The 26,240-nt window shown below is 36.7% G+C and overlaps 1 protein-coding gene across 1 annotated transcript; it reads left to right on the top strand.

Moving 5' to 3' along the window:
* On the top strand, positions 1-24,557 carry GTF2B (general transcription factor IIB). Its single transcript, XM_028513002.2, has 7 exons — positions 1-150; positions 4,477-4,583; positions 16,905-17,038; positions 20,241-20,387; positions 20,520-20,649; positions 21,817-22,098; positions 24,046-24,557. Exons 1-7 carry the CDS (start codon positions 134-136, stop codon positions 24,177-24,179), a joined length of 951 nt encoding a protein of 316 aa, XP_028368803.1. The 5' UTR covers positions 1-133; the 3' UTR covers positions 24,180-24,557.
* The last annotated feature ends 1,683 nt before the right edge of the window (positions 24,558-26,240 follow it).

Raw genomic sequence — 26,240 nt, 5'->3', positions numbered from 1 at the left:
TGCGTGAGCCTATAAAAGCCCGGCTCTGCGCGTCTAGTCGGCACAACCTCTTCCTGTTCTCTCTAAGTGTTTGTTGTTGTTGTTGTCGTCGTCGTTCTTCTTCTTTCCTCCTGGAACCCCGCTGTCAGTGAAGATGGCGTCTACCAGCCGGTTAGTACGTGTGGCCGATCCCGGCTAGCTGAGGGGCGGGCGGGGCGTGCCAGGCGGCCGCCGGGGCTGCGGCAACGGGCAGAGCGCGCTGGAGATACGGGGAGAGCCGATTAGTGTGTCCGGCCGAGGCGGACAAAGACACTACCAAACGGTAGGGCTGTAGGGTGTCGCAGGGGTTACTGAATTGTCGGCGTTAGCACCCCAGGGTCTTAGATCGCCATCTCACCCAGGCACCACTCTGGGAGCTGGCTGAGGGGGGAGCGTCCCTGTGTCCCCAGCCCCTAGTTTCTCGTCTTTTGCGGATATTCCAACCGTCTTTTTTTCTACGCTTGTTTTTCTGTCTACTGTTCAATCAGCTCGAGGGGCCGGTGAATCCTCTTTTGCTAAGAGCGGGAAAGGGTTAGTTCCAGGCCGCGGTCAAGCTGACAGCTAGAAAGTTGGAGACGTCAGTATTGGTGAGCCTGGAGGAAACGGTTTACTATCCCAAAGGCCCTCTGAATGGAAGTTAAGGCATTTCTGAAAATTCGAAAAGTCCCCTTGTAAGAGATTTCTTTACAAAGGTCGTCGCCTGCGTTTTCCTGAAGAAAACGTTGCCTGTAGAAAATTATTTACATATGCTGGGCAGTCACTGTAATGTGTTTTAAAAATGCATTATACTCACTTCTATGGGAAATGCCCGTAGTGCCCGTAGAGAGACAGCCTTTAGTTCCGTGACCTGAAAAATGCTTGCAGATCCTAATTAGATTTCTCATGACCACTATGAAGTAGGTATTAGTATTTTTGCATGAGTGTAAACTGAGTCATGCCAATATTGGCTTTTCCAAAATGAGTGTTAGAGCAGCATAGAGACTCATATGTCTATTTTTTGCTACCACAAGTTGTCCTCTGGTTAACTCAGAATGTAGTAAAAGTGTCACACTAGGTCTATTAGCTTCTGGAAGGCAACTCTGACATAAATTTTTGAACTTGTTATAATCTGTACCTTTGAGTTCCCAATGAATAAATACCATTATCACAAATAGTAAGCTGGAGAAGTCCAAGCCCTTTCTGGTAACTTGCAAGACTTACTATTTTGTGTTATTGTATTTATTAAAAAGGGGGGCCTTGAGGCAGCTTTAGCTAATGGCCTGTTTGAAAACAACTCGTAAAGTCATTGACATGCGTGTTTACTGATTCTAATTCTGTGATTGAGTGCTCTTTCTGTCTGGGCATGGCTCTGTCAGGTAAGGTTTCCTTGTAGGTAAATGGAGAACTTCAGTGCCCCAAAGGCACCCTAAGTACAACCTAGGGTCTCTGGTGGCAGCAGATCTGAAAGGTGGGCATATTTGGCACAGCTGTTACATGTGAAGAACAGGAAGTTGTATTTGTAAGAAATGTTACAGTATAAGTGTAGTAAATTCACTTCATAAATTCTTTATTCACTAAGTACACTTTACTTTGTGTGCCTTTATTTTTTTCATTTGTTAAAAAAATATTTGAAATAAATTTTTTCTAGACAGGTCCAGTTCTATGTGTTATTGCAGTTGTTCATCTCTTGAATTTTTCTACCAGTGAGAACAAAGGTAAATGTTAGTATTTCTACTTTAAGCTGTTTTTTTTTTTCTTGAGGAAGATGTACAGTTACTAGGCTGTGAAACTGCCTGGTTTTTCACAGAGAAGAGCACAAATGTGAGTTCAAATTTAAGTTCCATCACTTAATTCTGTGATTTCAGGCAAACCATTCTCTAAGAAAAATCTTTAAAGTGGAGATGATGCCTGTCTTGCAGGGTTGCTTCAAAGATTAATACTGTATGTATGGCACTAGACCCACAGTAGGCACCCAGTAAATTCTAGCTATAAAATGAGGTTGGGATTATCTGGCTTCTTAGGTTGTATCAGTTGTTTTAAATCTAGGGGTGATTATTTCCACGTTCCTTCCTTGTTGTTTTTGCCCCTTCCTTTTCCCTACAACCCCACCTCGTGGTTTCTCTTCTGTATTACTCTTGTGGGTAATTTGTTTAAAAGGTAACTAGCATGATTTCACTTTATTTTGGATAGGTAACACATACACATAGGTTATGAAGCAAAAAGAAAAGTGAAAAGCAGTCTGCCTTCTCCCCTAGCTTCCAGCCTTCTAATTCTCCCCCAAAGCAGTCATTGTACCCAGTTTCTTGGTGTTTTTGCCCAGTAAGTCTGTGCTTTAGCAAACATGTGCATATAATTCTAAACATCACCCCTGCCAAAAAAAAAAGTAGTCTAATGTAAAAGTGGTGCCTTGCTTTTACCTTTATGGAGTTGGCACACACATTTTAAGTGCACAGCTCAGTTACAAAATGAACATATAAACAGACCTACCGCCCAGGTTAAGAAATCAAAAACCACTTAGTCATTACCACATCCTGATTTCTAACACCATAGCGTGGTTTTGCCCGCTTTAAGTGTACTGTAAATGACATATGTGTTCATCTGTCTAGTTTCTTTTATCAGCATTTTGGTATTCATTCACCCATATTTTACTGCATATAACTGTAGTTCATACTTTCTCCAATTTTGTATGAAATCTGTACTTTTTTCAGTTAGCATATCTTTATGATGTTTCTTTATCATTTATATGTATACACTACATGGTAGTCTGTCTCCCTTTTAAGAGTGCAAAATACATCAACCAATTTCTTTGTATGCTGTGTGCCACCTGGCTGCCCATTTTATGCATTTGTAATTACTATTACTCTGCTAACATTTTCCTGTATTTCAACGTAGCTTTTCATAATTTTTGCTTTCTTAGTATTTGTCATAATTTCTTAAAATATTTTTCTATAAAAAATATAGCAAAAATATATTCCCTATAATTATAGGAAATTCCTATATTTCTGTAGGAATTTATGGAATGTGAATTAAAGCCAACCCCACACCCCCATTTTTCAATGGAAAGATCAACATATGTTCTTGTTACCTTGAATATATAAATTTTGGGACTAAATTTTTTCAGTTTTCCAGTGGGAATTGCCTTTTATTTGAGAATTACCATTCTCAATTTTATTTGCATGAGAAACTTTATCCAAAACCAAATACCTGTTTACATGGGTAATGTTTTTTAGATGTATATTTGTGGTGGCCATAACATAATCTTTTACTGCATTACTGCAAGTGAATTTTTTCTGTGATTAAACATTTGCTTTACTCCACGTAATACAGAAAACATTCTCAAAATAACAATACCTATACTACCACTGGTATGAGTAGTTAATAGTTTTTATATAGGCCCTCATTCTTTTACAGTTGTATTTCACCTGTATCTTTGGAGCATACAGCCTTTATATAAGTTGTGTCTAAAGGTGGCTCACCACAGATCTTTACATTGATGTCTCTCCTGCCATATTGGGTGTGTAAAACTCAGTCTCTAGTAAGTTCATGGGAAAGGGCTAACAGAAATGATATTCTTTGAGTTCTTGTGTGTTGTTAACAGTTTATCAATGGTCTTTTTGTTGAAAGTCAGCTTTGCTGGATATAAAAATCTCTGGATTATGGTTGGGTTTTTTTCTTCATATATCTTTATTATAGTTCAGCATTATTTTATGGCATAAGGTTTTCCTGTCTCAAGTGAACTTCAAAAAACAACTTTTTCCCAGTGATACCAAACATTTGTGATTGTGAGGTGATACCCCCTAAATAATTTCTAAATCTATGCCAAATATCTTTGTTGCTTTTTGAAACGGATTCTCTCAGGTCATTGAAGGCTGATGTGTCTTCCCAAAGTTGCTTTATTTTCAAAGTAAGATAATTGAGCAAATTATTAATACCACAAATAGATTAAAAGGCAGCTTTAGTACCATTTCTTGATTGCTAACAAACTGAGTCTGCACCAAATGAAATAATCAGGTCTTAAGCAGAGCCACATCTACAACCCTCTTATATACCTGTTAGGTTTAGTGTGGTGTTCTAAATCTAGCGGCAAGGGGCACACACTTGGCAGTTATTGGTAAACATCACAGGTTATTACGGTGGCTAGCAATTTCTATGCTAATCAACATTTTTTAAAAACTTGGTAACCTGTTAAGAGGAAAAAACTTGTTTTCTATGTAAGTTTTTAATTCTTTTCATGTCTGCAAACCAGTAACTGTTCTTAAAAAAATAATTTCAGTGGAATCTACCCGCTAATAACTAGCTAGAATTTAAAATAATTTAACTGGGCTGTTTACTTTGAAAGTTTAGCATAAATGTATTATAAATATATAATGTTGGAAAAGTGTTCAAAATTTTCCTATTTCAAAGGCTATGTTGTTACATGTTGATTGGGAGAATATTAAAAGATATCTTCCCCCCCCCCCCCCAACACCCCCCACTTAGTTTGGATGCTCTTCCAAGAGTCACCTGTCCAAACCATCCAGATGCGATTTTGGTGGAGGACTACAGAGCTGGTGATATGATCTGTCCTGAATGTGGCCTGGTTGTAGGTAAGCAGTTATTAGAGTTTTAACTAAAATCACTATTTTGGACACTTTGCTTTTGTGGGTTTTCCAGACTTTGAGTGAATACATTTTGACTGTTCTCCCCTATAGGTAATTCATATTTATTGTGAAACAAACAAAAAATGGGGGGGGGGGTAAAATAATTCAGTGATACTCTATTTTATTGTCAATTCACATGCTTATGTTTTATAATGTTGGTTAGGAGGGAACATCAAACTGAGACAGCTAATCCAGACCAAAAAAAAAAAAAAAAAGAGCCCTGGCTGGTGTAGCTCAGTGGATTGAGCGCAGGCTGCGAACCAAAGTGTCACAGGTTCGATTCTCAGTCAGGGTACATGCCTGGGATGCAGGCCATGACCCCCAGCAACTGCACATTGATGTTTCTCTCTCTCTCTCTTTCTCCCTCCCTTCCCTCTCTAAAAATAAATAAATAAAATCTTTTTTTAAAAAAAGGCCCTCAGTCTCCTGAGTTCTTTTTTTTTTTTCCATTTTTATTATTGACATTGCAGATGTCCCCATTGCCCCCACTTTGCCCACCTCCACCCAGCCCCTGTCCCACCTTCCCAGTATTTGATGGGACTTTGAGGATGGCAGGATGATACACATACATATAAAATAATAGATGTAATCTAACTTTTGTGGGTTTAAATATGATTTACTTCAGAGTATAAAATATATCTGTATTGAATCATATCAAAGGCCTTTTAGTTAAAAAAAAGATTTATTGCGATTTCATTTGCTCATATGGAATGATTTATGTACGTTGTTCTAGTGTATAGTTATTGTCAAAAATATGACTTCTTAAAATTAGTTTTACTTATTTTTGCTCACTAATCTAGACATACAACAAAACTTTAGAATAAAGATGGTCTATTTAAAAATTATTTTTATGGGGGGTGGTTGTACCCATGTTTGAGTAAAGGAGTAATGCTGAGCAGTTTGAAATACTTAAGAACCAAAACGCTGATATACCGTGGATGTGTTTACTTGGAGGACATCTGTAATATGCATCCAAGTAGGCTGCTTGCCTCAGACCTCCCCTGGGAATTTTAAATCGTGCAGAGTTGCTAATAAGAATTGGAATCCATTTGCAATTGTATTATACTCAATAAGAAATATTTACAGCTTTTGCACTTAGTGTACAGTAGGCACTGTTCTAAATGATTCGCTCAGTTTATCCTGAGAGAAATCTGTGAGGTGAGTACTAACATTGTCTTCATTTTAGAGGTGAGGAAACTGAAGTTTAGGTAATCTGTCAGTCTAGCTCCTCAGTCTGCATCGGAGCCAAATTTCAGTCCTACATTCTTTCATAATAAAATGAGTTCAATCTGAGATTGGCAAACTACGACCCACCACCTGTTTTCGTATGGCCTGTGTGCTTAGAGTGGCTTTTACACTTTTAAATGGTTGGGAAAAAATCAAGAATCATATTTTGAGCACATGAAAACATCAATTTCTATTTTAGTCTTCATTAATGATTATTGGAATACAGTCACAGTCATTTGCTTATATATTGTCTGTTGCTGCTTTCATAATGCAACAGCAGAATTTAGTAGTTGAAACAGAAACCATATATGTTGCTGTCATCACTTTATACTGCTGCAAATCCCAGTTGATACAGTTAAAACTCCAGCCAAGCATATCTCCATACTGCAACATATTTGTATTTGTTACCATTGCATTCTCACCTTGTCAGACAAACAAAATCAACTTTGAATGCCATGCTTTTAAGGATAGAGTTACTTTGTTACTGAATTAGATGGTGAAGCATTGTATTAATTATGCTTTGATAATTTAGCAGTGCTAAAAGAATACAATATACATTGAGATTACCAAAGTGCTGTCATAATACTCCCAAATGAGGAAAACAATGGTCAGAAAATTTTGGAAATGTAAAGTAGAATATTTCATCACAGCAGAATTTCTTCATGAAAAATGAAAGAATTAAGATAAAGTTGCAGGTAAAATAAGTTTCTGAGTGGCTCATTTGTAGGTCAAGCAGGGCAAGCCATTTATCAGTGATGAGTTAATTAATTTGTGTGTGATTGCAGCAGCTGAAGACATATGTCCAGAGGAAATAAACTTAAGTCTGTTAGCCTTTAAACAAGAACAGTTGAAGAGTTGACATTGGGAGTAGCATCAGTACTCAAAATACCAGTCAAATTATTTCAAGTGTTTTTCCTAGACTCTTTATGACTAAACACATGGTTACTGTTGAGCTGTTTATTCAAGGAGTCAGTGTAGAGTTTACCGAGTTTAAAGTGACTGCATGGGACAGCCGCAGGAGAAAGTATTTTCAAAGAAGTTGCGAAAGTACTGGTTCAGTACAACCTGGAGTGGAATCTGCTATGATGCATTATAACTGATGGTGGTGAAAATACATGAGGAGCAGAGGGCTTAGTTGGACAAATTTACAAAGAGTGCACAAGTATAAGATTAAAAAAACCCTATAGTTACTCATTTTTCATCAGCAGATACATTGTAGAAAAGATTTGAATTTATCATGTGTTGTTATTGATCCAATAGTGTCAATAGTGGATTTCTTTCAGTCTCATAGACTTAACTACCATCATTTCTATGAATTTTTTTCAGAAATAGAAACTGAATATCCTAATTTGCCCTACCACATAGTAATTCATTTGCTTAGCAGTAGCAAGGTTTTCCAGCGATTCTTTTTTTTTTAGTGATTTTTTTCCTTTTTAAGCTCAGGGCAAGGTTGAAATATTGAAATCTTTCTGAACTAGTACCGTCTTCAACTACTATTAAAAACCAAATGGCTTTAGTAATTAGCTGTTGCTTCAGACTTGCTAATATTTCTTAATGAATTCAATGTAGAATTGCAAGGTAAAATACTGCCTATATGTTAAGTGCTGTGATAAAGTCAGTTTGATAGCAACTAACATTTGAATCACAAGTAATATTAAATTGCTTTATATAGTATTTTATATACTTTCATTGATGTCAGAAGTTAAAACAAAAACTAAGATCTTCATTCCCATACAGATCTGCAGCAGATCTATTTCCAGACTCAAATTATATTTTTATCAGCGTTTTTTAGACCTGGATACAAATGTAAAGGAAATTTTCATCTTCTAAGATCTGTTTAATTGTACAATTAAGTAGCTTCCACTAAACCTTCAATTGGAAGTGATTAATCTACAATGTAGTGATGATAAAAGGCAAATATCAGACCAATGTAATAAAATTCTATAAATACCTACCAAGCACTGAATATACTCAGTTAAAATCATATGCTTATAGATTAATATCAGTAATTGGCAGTATTTACCGTATCTGTGTGAAAAGGGTATTTTTAAAAATGAAATACATAAAATCTTGTTAACACAGCACTGACAAATGAACATTTGTAATCAATGTTGATGATAGGGAACACTAACTGTGGATTCCAGTTAAGTGAAATGTTATTTCCCAGGAAGAGAATTCCCATTCTTCTCAGTAGTAGGTATGTATTATAACATTATATTTATTATTGTATTATATTTTTAATTTCATCAATAAAAATTAGAGGGTTTTTTTCTGCTCAGCAGAGACTTCCCTTTTTTATTTGAATTATAGGATTTTTATTTTAAACATATGATGTGTTATGATTTGTGATTGGCTATCTCACTATATAGTAAACTTTAAAATATTGGTAGTGATCTCTAAAATAGGGCTGATTTTTACAGCAAAGTTTTGTCATTTCTACCATGAAACTATTGGCTGTAACAGCACTCTTTCTTTGTGGGTTTCCCCCCAAATCGTAACAGTGTAATTGTGTCTCATTATAAAATGGGCACTAGGTGGCAGTATAATCATATTTAGATCATCAATTTGTATATAAATTTTACTTTGTACATTGTTTATATGTTGGCTTATAGTCAGAAAAGCATTAGGTTAGTAACCTGCTGAAATAGCTGTTAAAACATGAAATTGGTTATCATGACTTTTACAATTAGAATTTCACAATGAGGTGGGTTTTTTTTTTTTTTTTAAGATTTTATTTATTTACTTTTAGAGAGGGAATGGAGGGAGGTAGAGAGAAACATCAATGTGCAGTTGCTGGGGGTCATGGCCTGCTACCCAGGCATGTACCCTGACTGGGAATCGAATCTGCGACACTTTGGTTCACAGCCCGCGCTCAATCCACTGAGCTACGCCAGCCAGGGCCTGAGATGGTGTTTTGAACTAGTGGTATCATTTCCAGTTGAAGCCACTTTTGTGTACCACTTAAAACTGAGTTCTTTCATTGTTCTTAAGAACAATTAAGGAAAATACTAGAAAATAGCTTAGGTAGACTTGAAAGAATAAATGAGTGCATTTGACCGCTCCCTCTTAAGCTCATTCTGGGTATTGTTTATACCAGTGAGCCTGAAACATGAGTGTATGCATGTGCATTAAGAATCAGCTGTGACTAGTCATGTCAAGTTCACTGCCTGTCAGAGTGTTGTTGATATAGACCTTCTGTAAATAACTTTTTTTAAGAAGGAAATAAAATGAGCTGGAACTGAATCCTAAAAAAAAAATCAACTGGGAAATGTGTTTTAACAGATTCCAGGTTTCTCTTCCAGAAATTCTAGCTCAAGTCATACATCATATTAAGAAACACAAATCTATACTCTTAACTTGACAATTTACCAGTCTTCAAGATGTTCTGTATTTTTAGATTTTTTAATATTTATTTTCATACTTTTTATGTCTGTAGACCCAGACTACAAATTCCTGTAGAGCAGATATCTTGTGTGTATAACCAGGAGTCAGTGGCCCTTGAGTCCAGGAGTGGCTCTACTAATTAAAAGCTATAGTCAAGTTACATAATCTCACCAAGTTTAATTTCCTTACTTTATATAAGTGTGAAATAAGTTCCTCTCACCACCTGGGGGATAAGACAGAACAGGTACAATACATCTTATAATTGTTAGGAATTGTTAGAATCAATTGAGATATGCATAAAATATGTAGTATAATTTTAGTATGAAGTTTCAGTGATACATAATTTGGAAATACAAGTGGACCTTTCTGTTAACTTTGTAGAAAAAGAGGGTGATTCTAAGTCTGAGGTGCCATTCTCATAGCAAGGCAGTTGTGACATATGTGTGAGTGACTGCTGTGGGTCTGCCATATTTAATGCTGCAGTTGTGTCGTAGAGACTGTTGGGGTATCACCTTTACATTCGCATCAGCAGTATTTCCTAAAGGGACAAATACAGCTTTAGTTCAATTTGACCAAGGTAAATTTTTAAATTGAGGAATATTTGTATTCACTGTCAAAATTCTTGCTTGGCTTGGACAGCCTCCTTACCTAATTCCAAATTTTTAATTAGATGCTGCTTTCTTGTAAGCATGAGACTTACTAATTTTACTCAGTTAACCATTCTTTGAGGTAGTTTTCTATTTTACAGAAAGGTAAACTGAGGCTTGCAGTGCTTAGGTAATTAGCTCAAGATTCTGCATCTAGTAATCTTAATTACTAGATACTACTAGTAAGTAGACAGAGCTACTTAAATTCAGGTTGTAGGACTTAAAAAGCTGTCAGTTTTTCTGCTACATGTTTCTGTGAAGCACTGTGCTGGTCAGAGAGAATGGTAGAAAGATGAGATGCCGTAAGCAACCTCTGGGACAACTGTTTAGCTAGTATGTGGAAGGGAGGAGGTTAAATTAATAGAACATAGCATGTTAAGAGCTCTATTACTGGTTTTCCAAATGTGGTGAGAATACAAAGGAATGAGGTGGTGACTTCCTGGGGAAATTGCTGTTGAATTCACCTTGAAAGATCATTAAGAATGAGTAAGGGTTAATGGAGGGAAAGTCATTCTGAGGAGAGGGAAAAAGGCACATGTGCCATAGTTAGAGGCCTGCAAGTATTAGTATATGAATGACTAAATTTATTGTCACCACAGTTAGAATACACCTTCCCCAGAGCCACAGCTCCTTAGCTAAGAACCTGTTGCTGCTGCACAGCTGCCTGTAGTCAAGGAAAAGCAAGGCGTATTCAGGTAGTCAGGGATGGAACTTACAATGCATTTTTCTTTACAAACTTTTCCAAGTGGTAATTACACTGTTGATTTATATAGGGTGGTTTTTGTTTGTTTTATTTTTTTAGGATCTATTTTATGGGCCAGTCTGGGAAATTAACCACAATGTGGTTTGTATCTAAGGGATAATTCAGTTTGCGTTCTTACCTAATTTACATTATAGGAATATAAACTATGATTTTTGAGACTGGCTATATTATTAATAGTGTTTCTTTGTCTCTTGATCATAATTCTCAAAAATTTCCCCCTCAAAATTATTTTTAATGCCAGACTTCTGTTAAGAGTATACAGTAGCCCTAGGTTCTTTGAGATATCATGGGAATGGTAGAAGGGGCTATGACTGAGTTAATAACATTTTAAAAGTGGTTGGATCTAAGCATATAAAATATCACCGCATTTATGATTTAGAAAATGAGACTTTTAACAGAAAAATAATAGTTCTAGTCTTAAATGTGAAGTACATATAATCTGAAACAAGAAAGAAAGAGTGTAGTTCCTTGGCCAAGAAGATTGATAATAATTATGCCGTCATTCCCCAAACATCAGGCTTGGTGAAGCTTAATTCAGAATCAACAGTATTTTGGTCAGGATGATTTTGATTCTTAATTTATTGAGTTATAATTGCATACAATAAAATGCACAGATCTCAAATCTACTGCTTGAGTTTTGACATTGCATATACTGGTATAACCAACACACAAGGTGTGTAGACCACTTCCTCTACCTCGGGTGTTTTCTTACACCTCTTCCTAGCCGGTCACTTTCACCCCTCACCCCTACCCAACAGCAACCGCTGTACTGAGTTCTGGCCTCAGATCATCTTACCTGTTTTTGAACTTTATATAAATAGAATCATAGAGGATGTGCTTTTTGGCTTAGAAGTAGTATTTTTGAAATGTGTCAGTAGTTTATTTGCTGAGGAGCATTCTGTTGTATACATTTCACTGTTGATGGACATTTGGGTTGTTTTTCAGGTTTTTTAGCTAATAGGAATAATGCTATTAACATTTTTGTGTGAGACTTTTGTATGTAGATATTTGAGTGGAATTACCAAATCATAAGGTGGTAGGTGCCAAAGTAGTTGAACCACTTTCAAGAGGTATGAATGATTTTGGCTGGCACTCTCAATTTCTTGAAAGAGATGAAACTTTTTCTCTTTAGATATGATAAAATATCTTAGTTAATACTCTAGACCTACCACTCTGATATATGGATTGAAAACTGTACGTGTGTAATACGTAAGTACATATGATGGATGTGTTTGCTTTTCTGGGTGGGTAACTTGATCAGAGTGTTAAAGATCATAGACTATAGATGGAGGGAGGAGTAGTCGTATGTTATAGTAGCATTATTTTAGCTATTATACATCTTTATGTTTAGACTTTCTGACATGTTAATTTTACAAAACACTGAGTGGTTAAAAAAGATAATGATAAAAATTAACAATCTTTTACTGTGGTCTGGTGGGCAGATTCAGACTGTGGTCCAGAGTGGGACTTGCCCCTCTAGAAGATCTTACTTCCACTGTCATTTCTATTGACTATGGAAGGCGAATGGGTATTGGACCACAAAGAAAAAATGGTACTTTTCTTTGCACAAAAGGTAGATACTCAAATAGTAAAGCTTGGGGAGAACACCAGAGAAACACAAGAATACTATAACCCACATACAAGATTTCCAGGCTAGTACTGAAATTCAGCTCCAGACAGGTTGAACCCATTCTACTCAGAGTGAAACGGGAACAAAAACGTAGGTCACTCTCTCCCTCTTGGGCACCATTGTATGTCCCCAGCATCACAATTCCACCTTTCCAAGTATGGACTGAGAGCAGCAGTTCTTCCTTCTAATGCTCCCTAGTTTTTAGTGATTGGCCTCAAAACATCCTATTCAGTAGACTTTCTCTTCCAGCGGCAGCCAGTTAACTAAGTCTTAAGTTATTTTTGCAGTTATCAAAGGTTAGTACATGCACATTATAGAACATTTGGAAGTGATGTCAGGATCATGGTAAAGTGAGAAAACCCCTTTGTGTCTCCCTCTAAATCCATGTTTCTCCTTTCTAGAACATTAAAAGGTGTGTGAGATTGTGGGTATGTGTGTACACGTGCTACTGGGCAGGCAGCTTTGTCAGAAGATGAATATACCCAAACATTATGGCCACCTTATACATTTACACTTAAAATACCTGTATTGCAGTTTTCTTCCTTCCAGAGTAATTTTTTAAATGCCACCTCACTTAGGTGTTTTTCCAAATGAATATCCTTTATGTATTATGACTTTTTTCTAAATGGTCTGCTATATTCCTTCTTACTTACATACTTAATCTGATGGTCTAGTTGTAGTTTCATGTTTGTTACTTGAGTTATTTTGGAAAGTTTATTTCTTGTAAGTGCTGTTTTGAGCATTAAAATATAAAAAGAGGCAATGGCTCTTGGCACACACCAGAGATTGTTGAATGAGTCATGTAGACTGTTCCCACACATGTGGAAAAATTACATCACTACTTAGTTCTGATTTTCTATTTATAATACCCTAGGCCAGATTTCACCCTCCCCAATTCATCTTGTCTTTTATTAGGCTTTATAAAGCAAGCAGTAAAAGAAACTCACAGTAAGTTACTCTGGACCAAAAGGAAAATGCTGCAAAAAATGAGACATCTTGGCTAAGTAATACTTGAGACTTCTAGGGATTTAAAGATGTGAGCATAACTGTCTGCCTTTTCATTTGCACTGTTCTCTTAATACATTTATTGTGTTAATTAAAATACTACAAGGTAATTATGACATTTGATATTTTTTTTAAATCCTCACCCAAGGGTATGGTTTTCTTTATTTACTTTTAATTGATTTTAGAGAGAGAGAGGAATGGGGGGTGGGGCAGAGAGAAACATTGATGGGTTGCCTCCTGCATGCTCCCGACCTGAGATTGAACCTGCAATCTAGGTAGGTACCTGACCAGAATCGAACCAGAGACCTTTTGATGTACAGGATGATGTTCCAACTAACTGAGCCACCTGGCCAGGGCTTATTTTCTTTTCTTTTTCTAACTTAAAATTTGGTAAATAACTCCAAATTTGAAGGCTGCAGGTGTTTCTTGTTTCGTACATGTTCGGGTTTTTATTTCACTGTGAAAAAGTTAGATTTACTTCTGTTTCTTTGAAAACATAAGTGTGTGGAGACATTGTAGTATCACTTTAATTACTGGATGCTTTTTAAAGGGTTAAATTTTATCTAAAAAATTTTGCTTTGATGTTTAAATACAAATTTAATGAAAAGATCTTGTCATGCAGCAAACACAATGTGATCTAATTTTAATTTGGGGGAAAATCAAAACATTTATAGTGGTTGCCTCTGGGTATTGAGCATACAGGTTATTTTGTTTTGTATACAACAAGGACTGTCCAGAAAATATCCAGCCAGGTACTATGAAAAAGACATTTATTGAAGAAGATAAAAGATGCAAGAAATATTGTGCATAGGACAGTGACGCCTCAGTCCCCTTCAACGTAGGCACCTTAGAACCTCACACAGTTCTCCTAGTTGCCATCAGCTGCCCTGCCGTAATTTCCTGAATCTCAACAATGTTCTAAAATCTCTTCCCTTTCAAATGTGATTTTAGTTTTGGGAAAAGCCAGAAGTCACAGGGCCACCAAATCTGGGCTGTAGAGGGGCTGAATCACCTCAGTGATTTGATATTTCAACAAAAAACTGCACAAGATGTGATGCATGAGCAGGGGCATTGTTGTGATGAAGCTGCCAGTCACCAGTTGCCCATAGCAGCCTTCTGAATCATCTGAGGAGTTTCCACAGGAGAATGTTCAAGCTTAATGCAAAATTTGATGCAGATTCATTGCTCTAGTCACGCAGTCATTTTGAATGCAATGGCCACACAGTACACATGCCCACTCGACATCTACCGCCCCCACTGACTAGTACAGTGAAGTCATCATTGTTCACACATGCACATTCCAGTCCACTCTCCTTGCCTGCCAGGTTACATTGCTGTCGTGCAAACTGTTGTCATTATACTAACAACGACTGGTCTTTTTCCTAACAGACCTCATATGTACTTTTTTAAAAAAAGATTTTATTTATTTTTAGAGAGAGGGGAATGGAAGGAGAAAGAGAGGGAGAGAATCATCAATATGTGGTTACCTCTCATGTGCCCCCCTACTGGGGAACTGGCCCACAACCCAGGCATGTGCCCTGACTGGGAATTGAACTGGTGATCCTTAGGTTTGCAGGCCGGCACTCAGTTCACTGAGCCACATCAGCTAGGGCAGTATTTTTTAAGTAAACAAGTATTACTCTTTTACAAAAGGAAGAAAAATCAATCTCTTTAGAGTGCTCTCTGAGATGTGGGCTTAGTTTGATATTGTAGTAAGGCTTCAGTGCACAATTACGGTTTTTACGTTATTTTTCAGGTAAATTTTTAAAATCTTAATTTATGTAATTATAATTGCTTTCCAAGATTAGTAATGTTTGTTATGAGAAGAAAGCAGACAAATTCATCATGACAGTCCATACATTTAACCTTCTTTTTCTCCTTATTTTGGGCCAACTGCTCAATCCGTAATCTGTGCAATTGCCTTGTAACTCATCTGCCTGCTTCTGTTTCCTTGGTCATTCTTGTTGCATAGGGCCATGGGGGCCCTGCCACTGGTCTCAGTTCCCTTGTGACATGGATACCTGATAGTCCAAGTAATGTGTGGTTACTTCCAAGTGATTTGAGTGTTCAGAGTAAAACTAATTTTTCCAAAATTGTCAGGAATCATTCTGTTGTGTATGTACCTGCTTATTTATGACAGACCATTAGATTATGATATCTGTGCTGTTTATGAGCATTTTAATTACTGTACCATATAAAAATAGTTCAGAAGGTTTAGCACAGTCTACATTGATTTCTTTCCTTCTGTTCTTTGCCTGCCTCTTTAAATATCTGAGCAAAGTACTCTGATACTTTTAAAGTGAAATGTGGAGATTAATCTTTTACAAAAGGTGCTTCTCCTTATTTCCCCCACCAGAGGGGGGGAAATGTCAGAATATCTGCCATCTTATTTTCATAGCAGTAAATAGCTAATATCAAGCACTCATTTGAACTGCTATTAAAGCACTTTGCATACAGTATATCTGTATTAGTCTGCTGTTTTAATCTTTACATCTTTAAAATGTGAAGTTATTGGGGAGATTTACAGTTGAGAAAGTAAAGGCACAGAAATGAGGTAATTTGTCCAAGACTAAGGAGCAAATGGTAGAGCCCACATAGTTAAGTATTTTATTAGTTTACTGAGAGTACCAGAATTTTTTTAAAGTGCTGAGGTAACTGATTCCTCCTGTTCCTTTCTCCTGTTCTGTAGAAGCACAGAAGAAGATGGTCTGGTTCCTGCTTTCTTCTTTATCACATGTTGGTGGTAGAAAAGCTCATGTTTAACACAAACGCAGTATAGAACAGACTCTGGAATTTGATGCACATTTCAGTTCTAGCCGTGTGTAATTGTAGGCAGGTTAATTTTATTTCTAAAGTGGCATAAAAGTGACACCTGCCTTTAAAAGAGAACATTTATAAAGGGCACAGTGAGTAGATATGCAGATGTTCAGTTTGTCTGAACATTTTGCTTCAGTTAATCTTTGTCTACTAGCCATTGAGCATTTCCCCGAAAGCAGTAATTAACAGGATCCATTCATGTCTGATTTCTTGGCGTGACATACTTAGTCACTACCTAAAAAGGAAAAAAATTGCCTACTTGGTATTTTCTCACTGATTCTAGGCTTCAAGTTTATTTTTTATAAATGATTTGGTCAAAATATTTTTTCATCATATACATACTAAAATATAGGTGTAAGCTTAGTTCTTTTCCCTTGAAAACTTGGTAATTTTTATATTAAACCATGTACATTGATACTGGTATCATTGTGAAGTGTTTTCTCTTTTTTCCCTTGCCTGTTGCACATTTCGTGCAAACTTTTGTTCAGGATCATTGTTACTTTATCTTTGCACCACATGTGAATAGGTTTATTTTGTTATTTGTCTTTAATTCTTCTTTCTTCCAAGAGTTAGAATATGACTGATGATAGCATAATGTGTTATAGAGGGTTATTAGCGGATTGGCATGATGATCGAAGGGATGCTTGTGGACAGAGTCTGAGACACGATACTCAGGAGCTCAGATGTCCATGTGCAGATTTCCTGGGAATAAAAGAGTTGAGCTGGTCATTTTAGATGGTGTTAAGTAAACCCTGTCTTGACAAGACTGTTCAGACTTGTGCTTACTTTCATAGGCGACCGGGTTATTGATGTGGGATCTGAATGGAGAACTTTCAGCAATGATAAAGCAACAAAAGATCCATCTCGAGTTGGAGATTCTCAGAATCCTCTTCTGAGTGATGGAGATTTGTCTACAATGATTGGCAAGGTAATATCAAGTGGGGCCTGACCAAAAGACCTGGGATTTTGGGAAATTTGCAAAAGTGTCAGTGAGGAATCTTGGCCTGAGAGTGAGATTTGCCAGTAATACCACTGTGATTGATGGTTGCCTTATCCATTGCTTCCATCTTAAATGGGAGGCCAACAGATCAAAATCAGGCCCTTGTTTTCATGAAGCACATTTTGCACAAAAATTAAATTAAACATAGTATGGTCTCTATGAATTTATATTGATATGTTCCTAGAACATTAGTAATGTCTTTTCTCTTTATACCACCTATAAGATAAATTGGAGCTCAATATATCATATTTTCTAGTATTGAAAATACCTAAGCTTCACATTTTTTATCAGTAAAGTGAGAATAGTAGTTCTTCATAGCAATTGTGGGTTACATGGGAATATACATAGAGTATTTATAACAATGTGTAGTGTGTGTTCAGTTAATGATAGCAGCTATTATGTAAGACAGTAGCATAGTCTTCCTACCAACCTGGCCCTTTTTTGCTCTGGTATCTAAACGGTAAATAGTACTGACATTATTCCAAAGGAAATGTATACTATTTTAGTACTTAATCTATACTAATACATAGTCTACTTTTAATACAGTTGAAAAAGCAGGTCATTAATTATTTTTTCATGCTCTATAAATTACATCAGATTTGAAAAACATGGTGTATACTAGGTTAAAAAGATTACAGTATTCAGAAATATCTTTAGGTGATTTTTGCATTTGCCTATATAGTCTTACAGACCGGGAAAAAACATATACTAAGGACATTTTCAGATGTAAGATTGCAGCTAATGGACATGGCAACATTTTTTAATGTTTATTTTTTTTCCATTGGGGAATAACATGGCTCAAAAACAAAAGTGTAAAAATAACACAGTAAATTTTCCTCATCGTTGGTCCCCAAACTCTCTCAGTTCCCACTGCAACCCCTCTTTTCCTTGTCAGAAACAAGTAATCACTATTATAAGTTTATCCGGTGTCCTCTGAAAGTGGTTTATGCCTGCCTGGCGAAAAAGAAAGAATTTTTTTAATGCTACATTTATCATATACAGCTGAGCGTTGAACAACATGGGTTAGGAGCATCAACCTCTTGCTCAGTTGAAAATCCACACCTAACTTTTGACTCCCCCAAACTTAACTACTAATAGCCTTCTGTTGACTAGAACCCTTACCAATAATATAAAGAGTTGATTAACACATTTTGTATGTTATGTATATTATAATTAAGTTAGAGAAAAGAAAATGTGAAATCTTAAGACATATTTACAGTACTATATGTATCTATTGAAAAAAATCCACGTATTAAGTGGACCTGCACAGTTCAAACTTGGCTTACTCGAGCATCAACTCCACTAAATTTTTTAATGTATTGATTTAGCCAAAAAGTTTGTGGGGGTTTTTTCCTTGTAAAATAAAAGACATTTTTCATTTTTACCCACAATTTTATTGATTTGGATATTTTGAATATGTAGCTATCTCCAGAGTGGTATAACGTTGATTGTTCTCAACAAATGTCTTGATTTGATCACTCTCAACTTGAAATGGTCTACCTGATCGTGGAGCATCGTCCAGCAAGAAATCTCCCACGGGAAATTTCGGAAATCACTTTTGACACATTAATCAGTCACAGCGTCTTCTCCATACACTGCACAAATCTTTTTTTTTTTTTTTTGCATTTTACTTGCATTTTTACCTTTCTTGAAATTAAGCATAATATGCTGAAAGTGTCACTTTTTTTCTTCCCTCTTCAATATTAAAATGGCTACACAAAAATTCATCAACCGTAATAAAAATTTTTTAAATGTACGCTAATATGACAACTGTTATGATACAATCTAACAAAATTATTTCAAATGAGCTTCAAGACAACTAAGTTGCTACTAGAGCCATCTTACAGAAAAAAACAAATGAACTTTTTGGCCGACACAATATTGGGGAGCATTTCTGGACTTTCTGTCCATTCTCTATCCTTAGTCAAATGCCGTGCCACACTGTTTTAAAACTTGGTAATCTTAGCCCTCCTTCATTGCTCTTATTTTTCAACATTTTCTTCACTAGTCATTTCCACTTAAAGAACCACTTTGTTTAATAAAAACAAAAAAAACCCACAAAAAACTTGGTTATTTTCACTGAGATTTTGGTTACATTTATTTGCAAACTTACTTAGGGAAAATTGACGACTTCTTGATAAATCTTCCTATCTAACGGTTATGCCTTTCCCTAGGTCGTATGTATCCTGTAAGAGATGTTTTCAAGTATTTTTCATGAAGGTTCTTACATGTTTCTTAAGTTGTTTCTTAGATATCTTTTTTGTTGTTGTCATTGGAATGCTTTTCTTTCATTGTCTTCTAACTGGTTGATTTACATGTAGAAAGCTGTTGGTTTCTGTTTATTAATTTTGGTCTTCTCTAATGAATTCTCTTATTCATAGCAGTTTTTAATTGATTTTCTTGAGTATTGTAGGTAGACAAAGATAATATCTGCAAATAGTTTTTCTTTTCCATTCTAGATTTTTTTGCCTAATTTTAATATAATCATAGTAATATAATTTAGATAATTATGCAAAGTAATTACAGTGACATTATATTGGCTAGTTTTCTAGCAGTATTACAAAGCGGTGGTGGTAGGAGGTGCCTTTGTCTTCTGACTCTAAGGTAACGTTGCAAATGTGTCTGTCTCAATCCCATTGCTGGCTTTAGGCCTGGGATGGTGATTTTCTAATAAGAGAAAGTACCCACTTTTTAGTATTTTACCAGATTTTTTATAAAGCGAATTTTGAGTTGTGTTTACTTGCCTTTTTCTAACACCTTTGGAGATGATCAGTTGAGTTTTCCCTTTGGGTTTATTAATATGATAATGTATATGATTATATTCTCAAATAATAGATTTTTTCAATTTTGTTTTAATTGTTGTTCAAGTACAGTTTTCTGTCTTTTACTCCCATCCCAGCCCAACCCCCCCAGCCCTCCCCAAAATAATAGATATTCTTATAGTTAAAGTATTTGATAGAAAACATCTCTAAAGCCACTTTAGCCCAGCACTTTCTCTGTTCAGGAATAGGGAGGTTGCAAACAGGGTAGGTTTCTTGGGCCTGTGGAGTCATGTAAGTTGTTTTCTTAGAAATTGTTCATTTAGGTTTTCCAATTTTTTTATATAAAGTAATAAAACCTTGTTTTATAGGGCACAGGAGCTGCAAGTTTCGATGAATTTGGCAATTCTAAATACCAGAATCGGCGAACAATGAGTAGTTCTGATCGGGCAATGATGAATGCATTCAGGGAAATCACTACCATGGCAGACAGAATCAACCTCCCTAGAAATATAGTTGTGAGTACCTGTCTAGCTCCGTTAAGCCATTCTGGCATTGACTTTGCATAATTTAATGAACACGTGGAATTTTGGTACTTCATCTAATTAAGTGGCCTGGAGTTAATTAAACTTAGTTTCTCTGCTTTGAAGGATCGAACAAATAATTTATTCAAGCAAGTGTATGAACAGAAGAGCCTGAAGGGAAGAGCTAATGATGCTATTGCTTCTGCTTGTCTCTATATTGCCTGCAGACAAGAGGGGGTCCCCAGGACATTTAAAGGTGAGCAGTTAGTTGCACAGATAGAGTTATTTATGCCATGTTAAAGTGCGAGACCAGAGTCAAGCAGCTTTGATACCAGGTAGCTCTGTCGTGTCTTTGTGCTTACATACAGTAAGCCACCTAAGGAAAAATGCCCACTGCTTTGTTCCTTGACAGGAATTCATTCTGTGCTCTTACTGACCATGTTCTCTTCAGGCTGTTTTCTTGTATAAAATCATTTTAATCCATGCAAGCCCTGTGTTCTTTGTAGTGAGGTCTTCCGAGTAATAGTGCTTTTTAAGTTCTGAGGCCAGTTAGTAAGCCAGAGTGGGACTTTGCACTAAGTCTGTAAATGTGCTTCCTGGAAAAGAGTTTCTGCTTACAGCCGGGTCTCTGCAAGCGAGGGAGTAAGCCTTAGAATGCATCAGTGAAATTGTGTCCCTTGAGTTGTATAATTTGCACTTTCACACTTAAGTTAGATGCCTTGAGAGAACTCGTATTTTTCCCCTACTTTGCAGTTTACCCATGAATACCTGACAACCTGTTCAGTGTTGCTATGAGACTTAACCTGACTTTAGCTGCCAAACTTCATTTTTTCTTAAGACTATGATTACCCTTATCTATGAGTGTTTGTTTTAGATTTTCATATGTCACTATGAAGAGGCAGTGACCCTTATCATCTTTTTCATTACAGCTAAAACTACAGCTTTTGTTAAATTTATTTTGAAAGTGTTTGGTAGTTGGATTTTCAGACTAACAGGGCTTGTATTTAATCTCCTGCTGTAGCCTATAATTGCAGGGATGGCATGTACATGGGCATGGTGTAGCTTGAGAAGCATTCTTTATTTAGCTTGAGTATTTTCTTCATCTCCTTGATATTTTACTTACTATAGGTAAGTAATTATATAGATATCAAAGAAGTTTCTGATTGGTTGAATAAACTTGTTGCATAAATTAAAACTTCAGAGATGTTAATTTTTGAAATATTAAGATCTACATTTAACTTTGGAAAAAACTCTTTAAAGTTTGATAAACATTTAAATTATACAACAAATTTCAAGCTCTAAGGGAAGTATGTATTATGGAGACATTTTTTGCTGTTAGAATGTATTTTGTAATCTGGAATGATAGATTTTAAAACGAACTATGTGACTTGTGATTTATTTTATTTATTTTTATTTTTTTTAGAAATATGTGCCGTATCACGCATTTCTAAGAAAGAAATTGGTCGATGTTTTAAACTTATTTTGAAAGCTTTGGAAACCAGTGTGGATTTGATTACAACTGGGGACTTCATGTCCAGGTTTTGTTCCAACCTTTGTCTTCCCAAACAAGTGCAGATGGCAGCTACACATATAGCCCGTAAAGCGGTGGAGTTGGACTTGGTTCCTGGAAGGAGCCCGATATCGGTGGCGGCAGCCGCTATTTACATGGCCTCGCAGGCGTCAGCTGAGAAGAGGACCCAGAAAGGTAGGAGAGGGAGCTGCCACAGTGACAGCTGTAGTACTGAATTGTGTTTCCATTTGAGTGCAAAGCAGGTGAATAGCCAGAGCTCGCCTTTAAAAGGCAGATCCCCTTAGCATCAAAACTAAATATACACAGCATTTCCCTTTTAAGTGGCTCATAAATAAAAATGTTTGGAGGTATAACCCTTTGTAGAGACTTAACTTTTTTCCCCTTTGAATTATTTTATTTCAATTTGTAGACGTCGCTGTCCTGCCCCCCTGCCCCCCGCCACTACATTTTCCTGCTTGTTTTGAATAGGGTCCCCTCCTCAAAAAAACTTAGCTTTTTAAATCTTGGTGGGAGAAAGCCATGCTTAGTTTCCTGCTGCCTGGCCATCAAGCTGAAACATTCTGCAAGGCCTGTCTGTCCTCTTTCTCCTTTAGGACAGAATTCTGTTTCTTAAGGAAAATACTGGCATAAGTAGTTCCCACCTTCTAAAGCTGTGTTTGAATTTAATTTTCTTTTCAAACAGAAGTATTAAAGTGAATCTATTTACAAACATGGATTCATTCTGTTATGCTCAAAAAGATTTATAAAGAAGAAAAGAGCAGTTAATTCTAAATTTTAAAGTGTGGTAGAGAAGTTACTTGCTGCAGTAACTTTATAAACCCAGTTCAGAACAGCCTTTCCCCCTAGCTTTAGGCAATGTTTCTATATTAGTGAAAGTAAATTACATAGAAGAACGATTAGAAAGAAGCAGCCAACCATTAGTTATTTAAACGTGCCATTATTGATTGTCTTTGGGCTTCACTCATATTTCCTGAGGAAATTTTGAGTCTTCTGTTAGAATTTATAAGCTAAAGCAAGGCACAGATGGTCCTTACTTTGTTTCCTAGTTGTAAAATTTATTCTAATCAACAACAGAGAAATGTTTATCTTTGCACTTTCTTCTGCTTGTGTTGTACATTAACGGTTGCATTGAAATTTAAGGCCTTTTTCTCCCTAGCAGCCAGTTTATGTTCACATAGCTGACATTCATCAGTATCTCTGTATGGAATGATGTCATGTATGAAAGGGAAATTTACAATCAGTTCATTGCACACTGATGGCAGGCATCCACACTGAGAATCTACAGAACCTCACTCATTTGCACTGACTGTGAAAGAGTGGTAAAATAAATTTCTATTGAAGGGTATGTTTAAAAAATCTGCTTTAATTGGGTATTTATAACTAACCAAATATGGCAAGTGGTAGTCCTTTCAGACTTCTTTTAATAAAAAGAAGGAAAAAAGTGATAACTTTGAAGGGTTAAAATGTATCCACTGCTGGGATTATGTAAGAGACTGCAGAAAAAAACATGTGAACAGTCCTCGTGTGCACTCAGTGTGTGCTTAACTATATTGACAGTAGTGAGAAACACACGTTTTGTTATAATACACAGCTATATGGTTTCTGGTGTACTGAGTAGGAAAAAGAAGCTGTAGAACAATATTTAGAGTGGGATTCCATTTTGGTTTTAACCATTTAACAGAAGTTAGCTGGGAGAGAACAAACACAAATGATAAAGCGTCTTCCCAAGACTGCACTCGCAGGTTGCTTCTGGGATCCTCAACAAGATTTACTGTGAAGGAAAAGGAGATGTCAGTTCACACACAGTGACCAGTGTAGTGGTTACCGCTCACAGTGCTCTACCCTGAGCACCGGTCAAACGTGTCACACATAGTAGAACTGTTAGTACTGGCGTGGTGACCCTTGGAGGCCATAAGTACTACCACCGTTGCTGTTACTAACTTTAGCCCTGCTTCCGACTTTTAGTATGTAATTCTGTTACCAGTTTTTAAAAATCGGAAGTTTTGGTTTTGTTTTTCATTTTGGCACTTTATACAACTTTCTTCCAGAAATTGAAATTCAGGTAGTAGAAAGCAGTAGGATGGAAGTTATACTTTTAATATTTTGATTTTTGTCTTTTAGAAATTGGAGATATTGCTGGTGTTGCTGATGTTACAATCAGACAGTCCTACAGGCTGATCTATCCTCGGGCCCCAGATCTGTTTCCTACAGACTTCAAGTTTGATACCCCTGTTGACAAACTACCACAGTTATAAACTGAGGCAGCTAATGGAAAACTCTTGTGGTCACTGAGCTCGACCTGTTGTACATAGGCTATATGAAGTGCTGGATTGAGCCTTTAATAAGGAAAAACAAAAGACATGGTACGCATTCCAGGGCTAACTGTTAATTGCTTGGCTTTATGTATGTATATACTAGTAAAACATATTTAATGATTTAAATTTCTTATTGAATTTTGCTTTCTTTTGTAGCAGTCTAGGAAACTATTTTGGAAGATATTTGAAATTATGTAATTCTTGAATAAAACATTTTTCAAAACTAAAGTTTTTGTTATAATTACATGTTATATGTACTTTATAATATGTAATTATAAATAATGCATATTATTACAGCTAATAAAGCTGTTAGAGGTCCTTATTTTCTGTTCTTTTTTATATATATAGATTTTTTTTTAAATAAGGTCATTGGAATAGCAAAGGCTGATGACATGAAGAACATAATTAGCTTGCAATTTAAAAGTTTGTGCGAGATATATGTGTGTGTGTGTGTGTGTGTGTTGCGTGCGAGCTCTCGCACACGCACGCAAGAAGTAGCCCTGACTGTTGTGCCTCAGTTGGTTGGGCGTTGTCCTGCAAAACTTGAGGTCTTCAATTCGATTCCCAGTCAGGGTACATGCCTGGGTTGTGGGCCAGGTCCCAAGTTGGGGCACATGTGATAGGCCACTGATCAGTGTTTCTCTCACACATCGATGTTTCTCTCCCTCTCTTTCTCCCTCCCTTCCCCCCTCTCTAAAAATAAATAAATAAAATATTAAAAAAAAAACAAGAAGTGATGAACTGGACATTGAAAGGCACTGGCTTGAGAGAGAAAAAAGGTTCCATTATGTGTTTTCCTCAGTTATAGGAGCAGGGATCATGCTGCTGGTATATCCATAGTAGTTCAACAGATTTCACTTTTCAGATCTTAACACTTCACATTATAGCATCTGCATATCTATAATGTTGGTACTTATTGGGATGCTATCAGTAAAGAATATTTTAAATGAAGATTATTGGGCCTGAGAATGTCCAGGAATGTTTTAAATAAGCACCCTACCTCATGTGATTGTAATGTGTAGGTGTTTTGCATATCACTTTTTGAGGAACAGATTTAAATTCCCTTGACTTTTAGGCTATGTAGGCAGAGACCAACAAAATATCACTTTTTTTTTAAACCAGCTAAGTAGTTTGCTCAGGGGACTTAAATCCGTACCTAACACCACCACTGCACTGCTTTAAAACAAGTATTGTGATTCTTGCCCATCTGTGAAGAGGCAGCACCGGATTAGGAGGACAATTTTCTATGTGGCCTGGTGGGTGGATTCAAACTCTGACCCAGAGGGACTTGTCCCCCTGGAAGATCAGACCTCCACTGTCATTTCTACCAACCATGGAAAGGGGAATGGATATTGGACCACAAAAATGGTATGTCTACTTTGCACAAAACGTAGGGCATTCAAACAGTACTACTTAAAAAACTGGGAGAGAACCCCAGAGAAAAATACAAATAAACCAGCTACATGATTGCAATGCTAGTGATGAGATTTATATTCCAGGCAGGCAGAACCAACCCATCCTACCCAGAGTGAGACCTAGGAAGAAGTCAGGTCACTGTCACTCTTGGGCACCATCTTTGGTCCCCAGCATCACACATCTCTGTCTTCACAAGTCCAGATTAATGGCAACAGTCCTTCCTTGTAATGCTCCCCGGTTTCTAGTGATCGACCACAAAACATCCCATTCAGCAGACTGTTAACTGGCTGAACTGGTCATTGATCTCCCTTAAATCTAAAACTGGTTGGACATCTATAACTCAACAAGATTACTCTGCTTAACACTGGTGTGCCTGAGAAATTCACACAGTACACTGGAAGTAGGCATGGTAGAGTGCAGGATGGAGGCTGTGGGGTGAGAAGGATGGGGACTGCCCATAAAGGCTTCACAGATGGTGGCAGCTGTGCCTGCAGCCCCAGCTAGTGTGGGGGAGGAGTCGGGATGTGGCCCTACGCTAAGCCCAGTGCAGGATGAAGAGCAGGAGCAGTGTCAGTGCTGGACAAC

The sequence above is a fragment of the Phyllostomus discolor genome, chromosome 5 (assembly GCF_004126475.2).
Source record: "Phyllostomus discolor isolate MPI-MPIP mPhyDis1 chromosome 5, mPhyDis1.pri.v3, whole genome shotgun sequence".
In the NCBI taxonomy this organism is placed as follows: domain Eukaryota; kingdom Metazoa; phylum Chordata; class Mammalia; order Chiroptera; family Phyllostomidae; genus Phyllostomus; species Phyllostomus discolor.
This window is presented reverse-complemented; position numbering and strand designations above follow the sequence as displayed.

What these genes read in the sequence shown, in the direction of transcription:
- GTF2B (XM_028513002.2), top strand. An exon ending in TGTCTACAATGATTGGCAAG is followed by an intron (nt 17,039 to 20,240) that starts GTAATATCAAGT and finishes CTTGTTTTATAG; the next exon opens with GGCACAGGAGCTGCAAGTTT. An exon ending in GGTCCCCAGGACATTTAAAG is followed by an intron (nt 20,650 to 21,816) that starts GTGAGCAGTTAG and finishes TATTTTTTTTAG; the next exon opens with AAATATGTGCCGTATCACGC.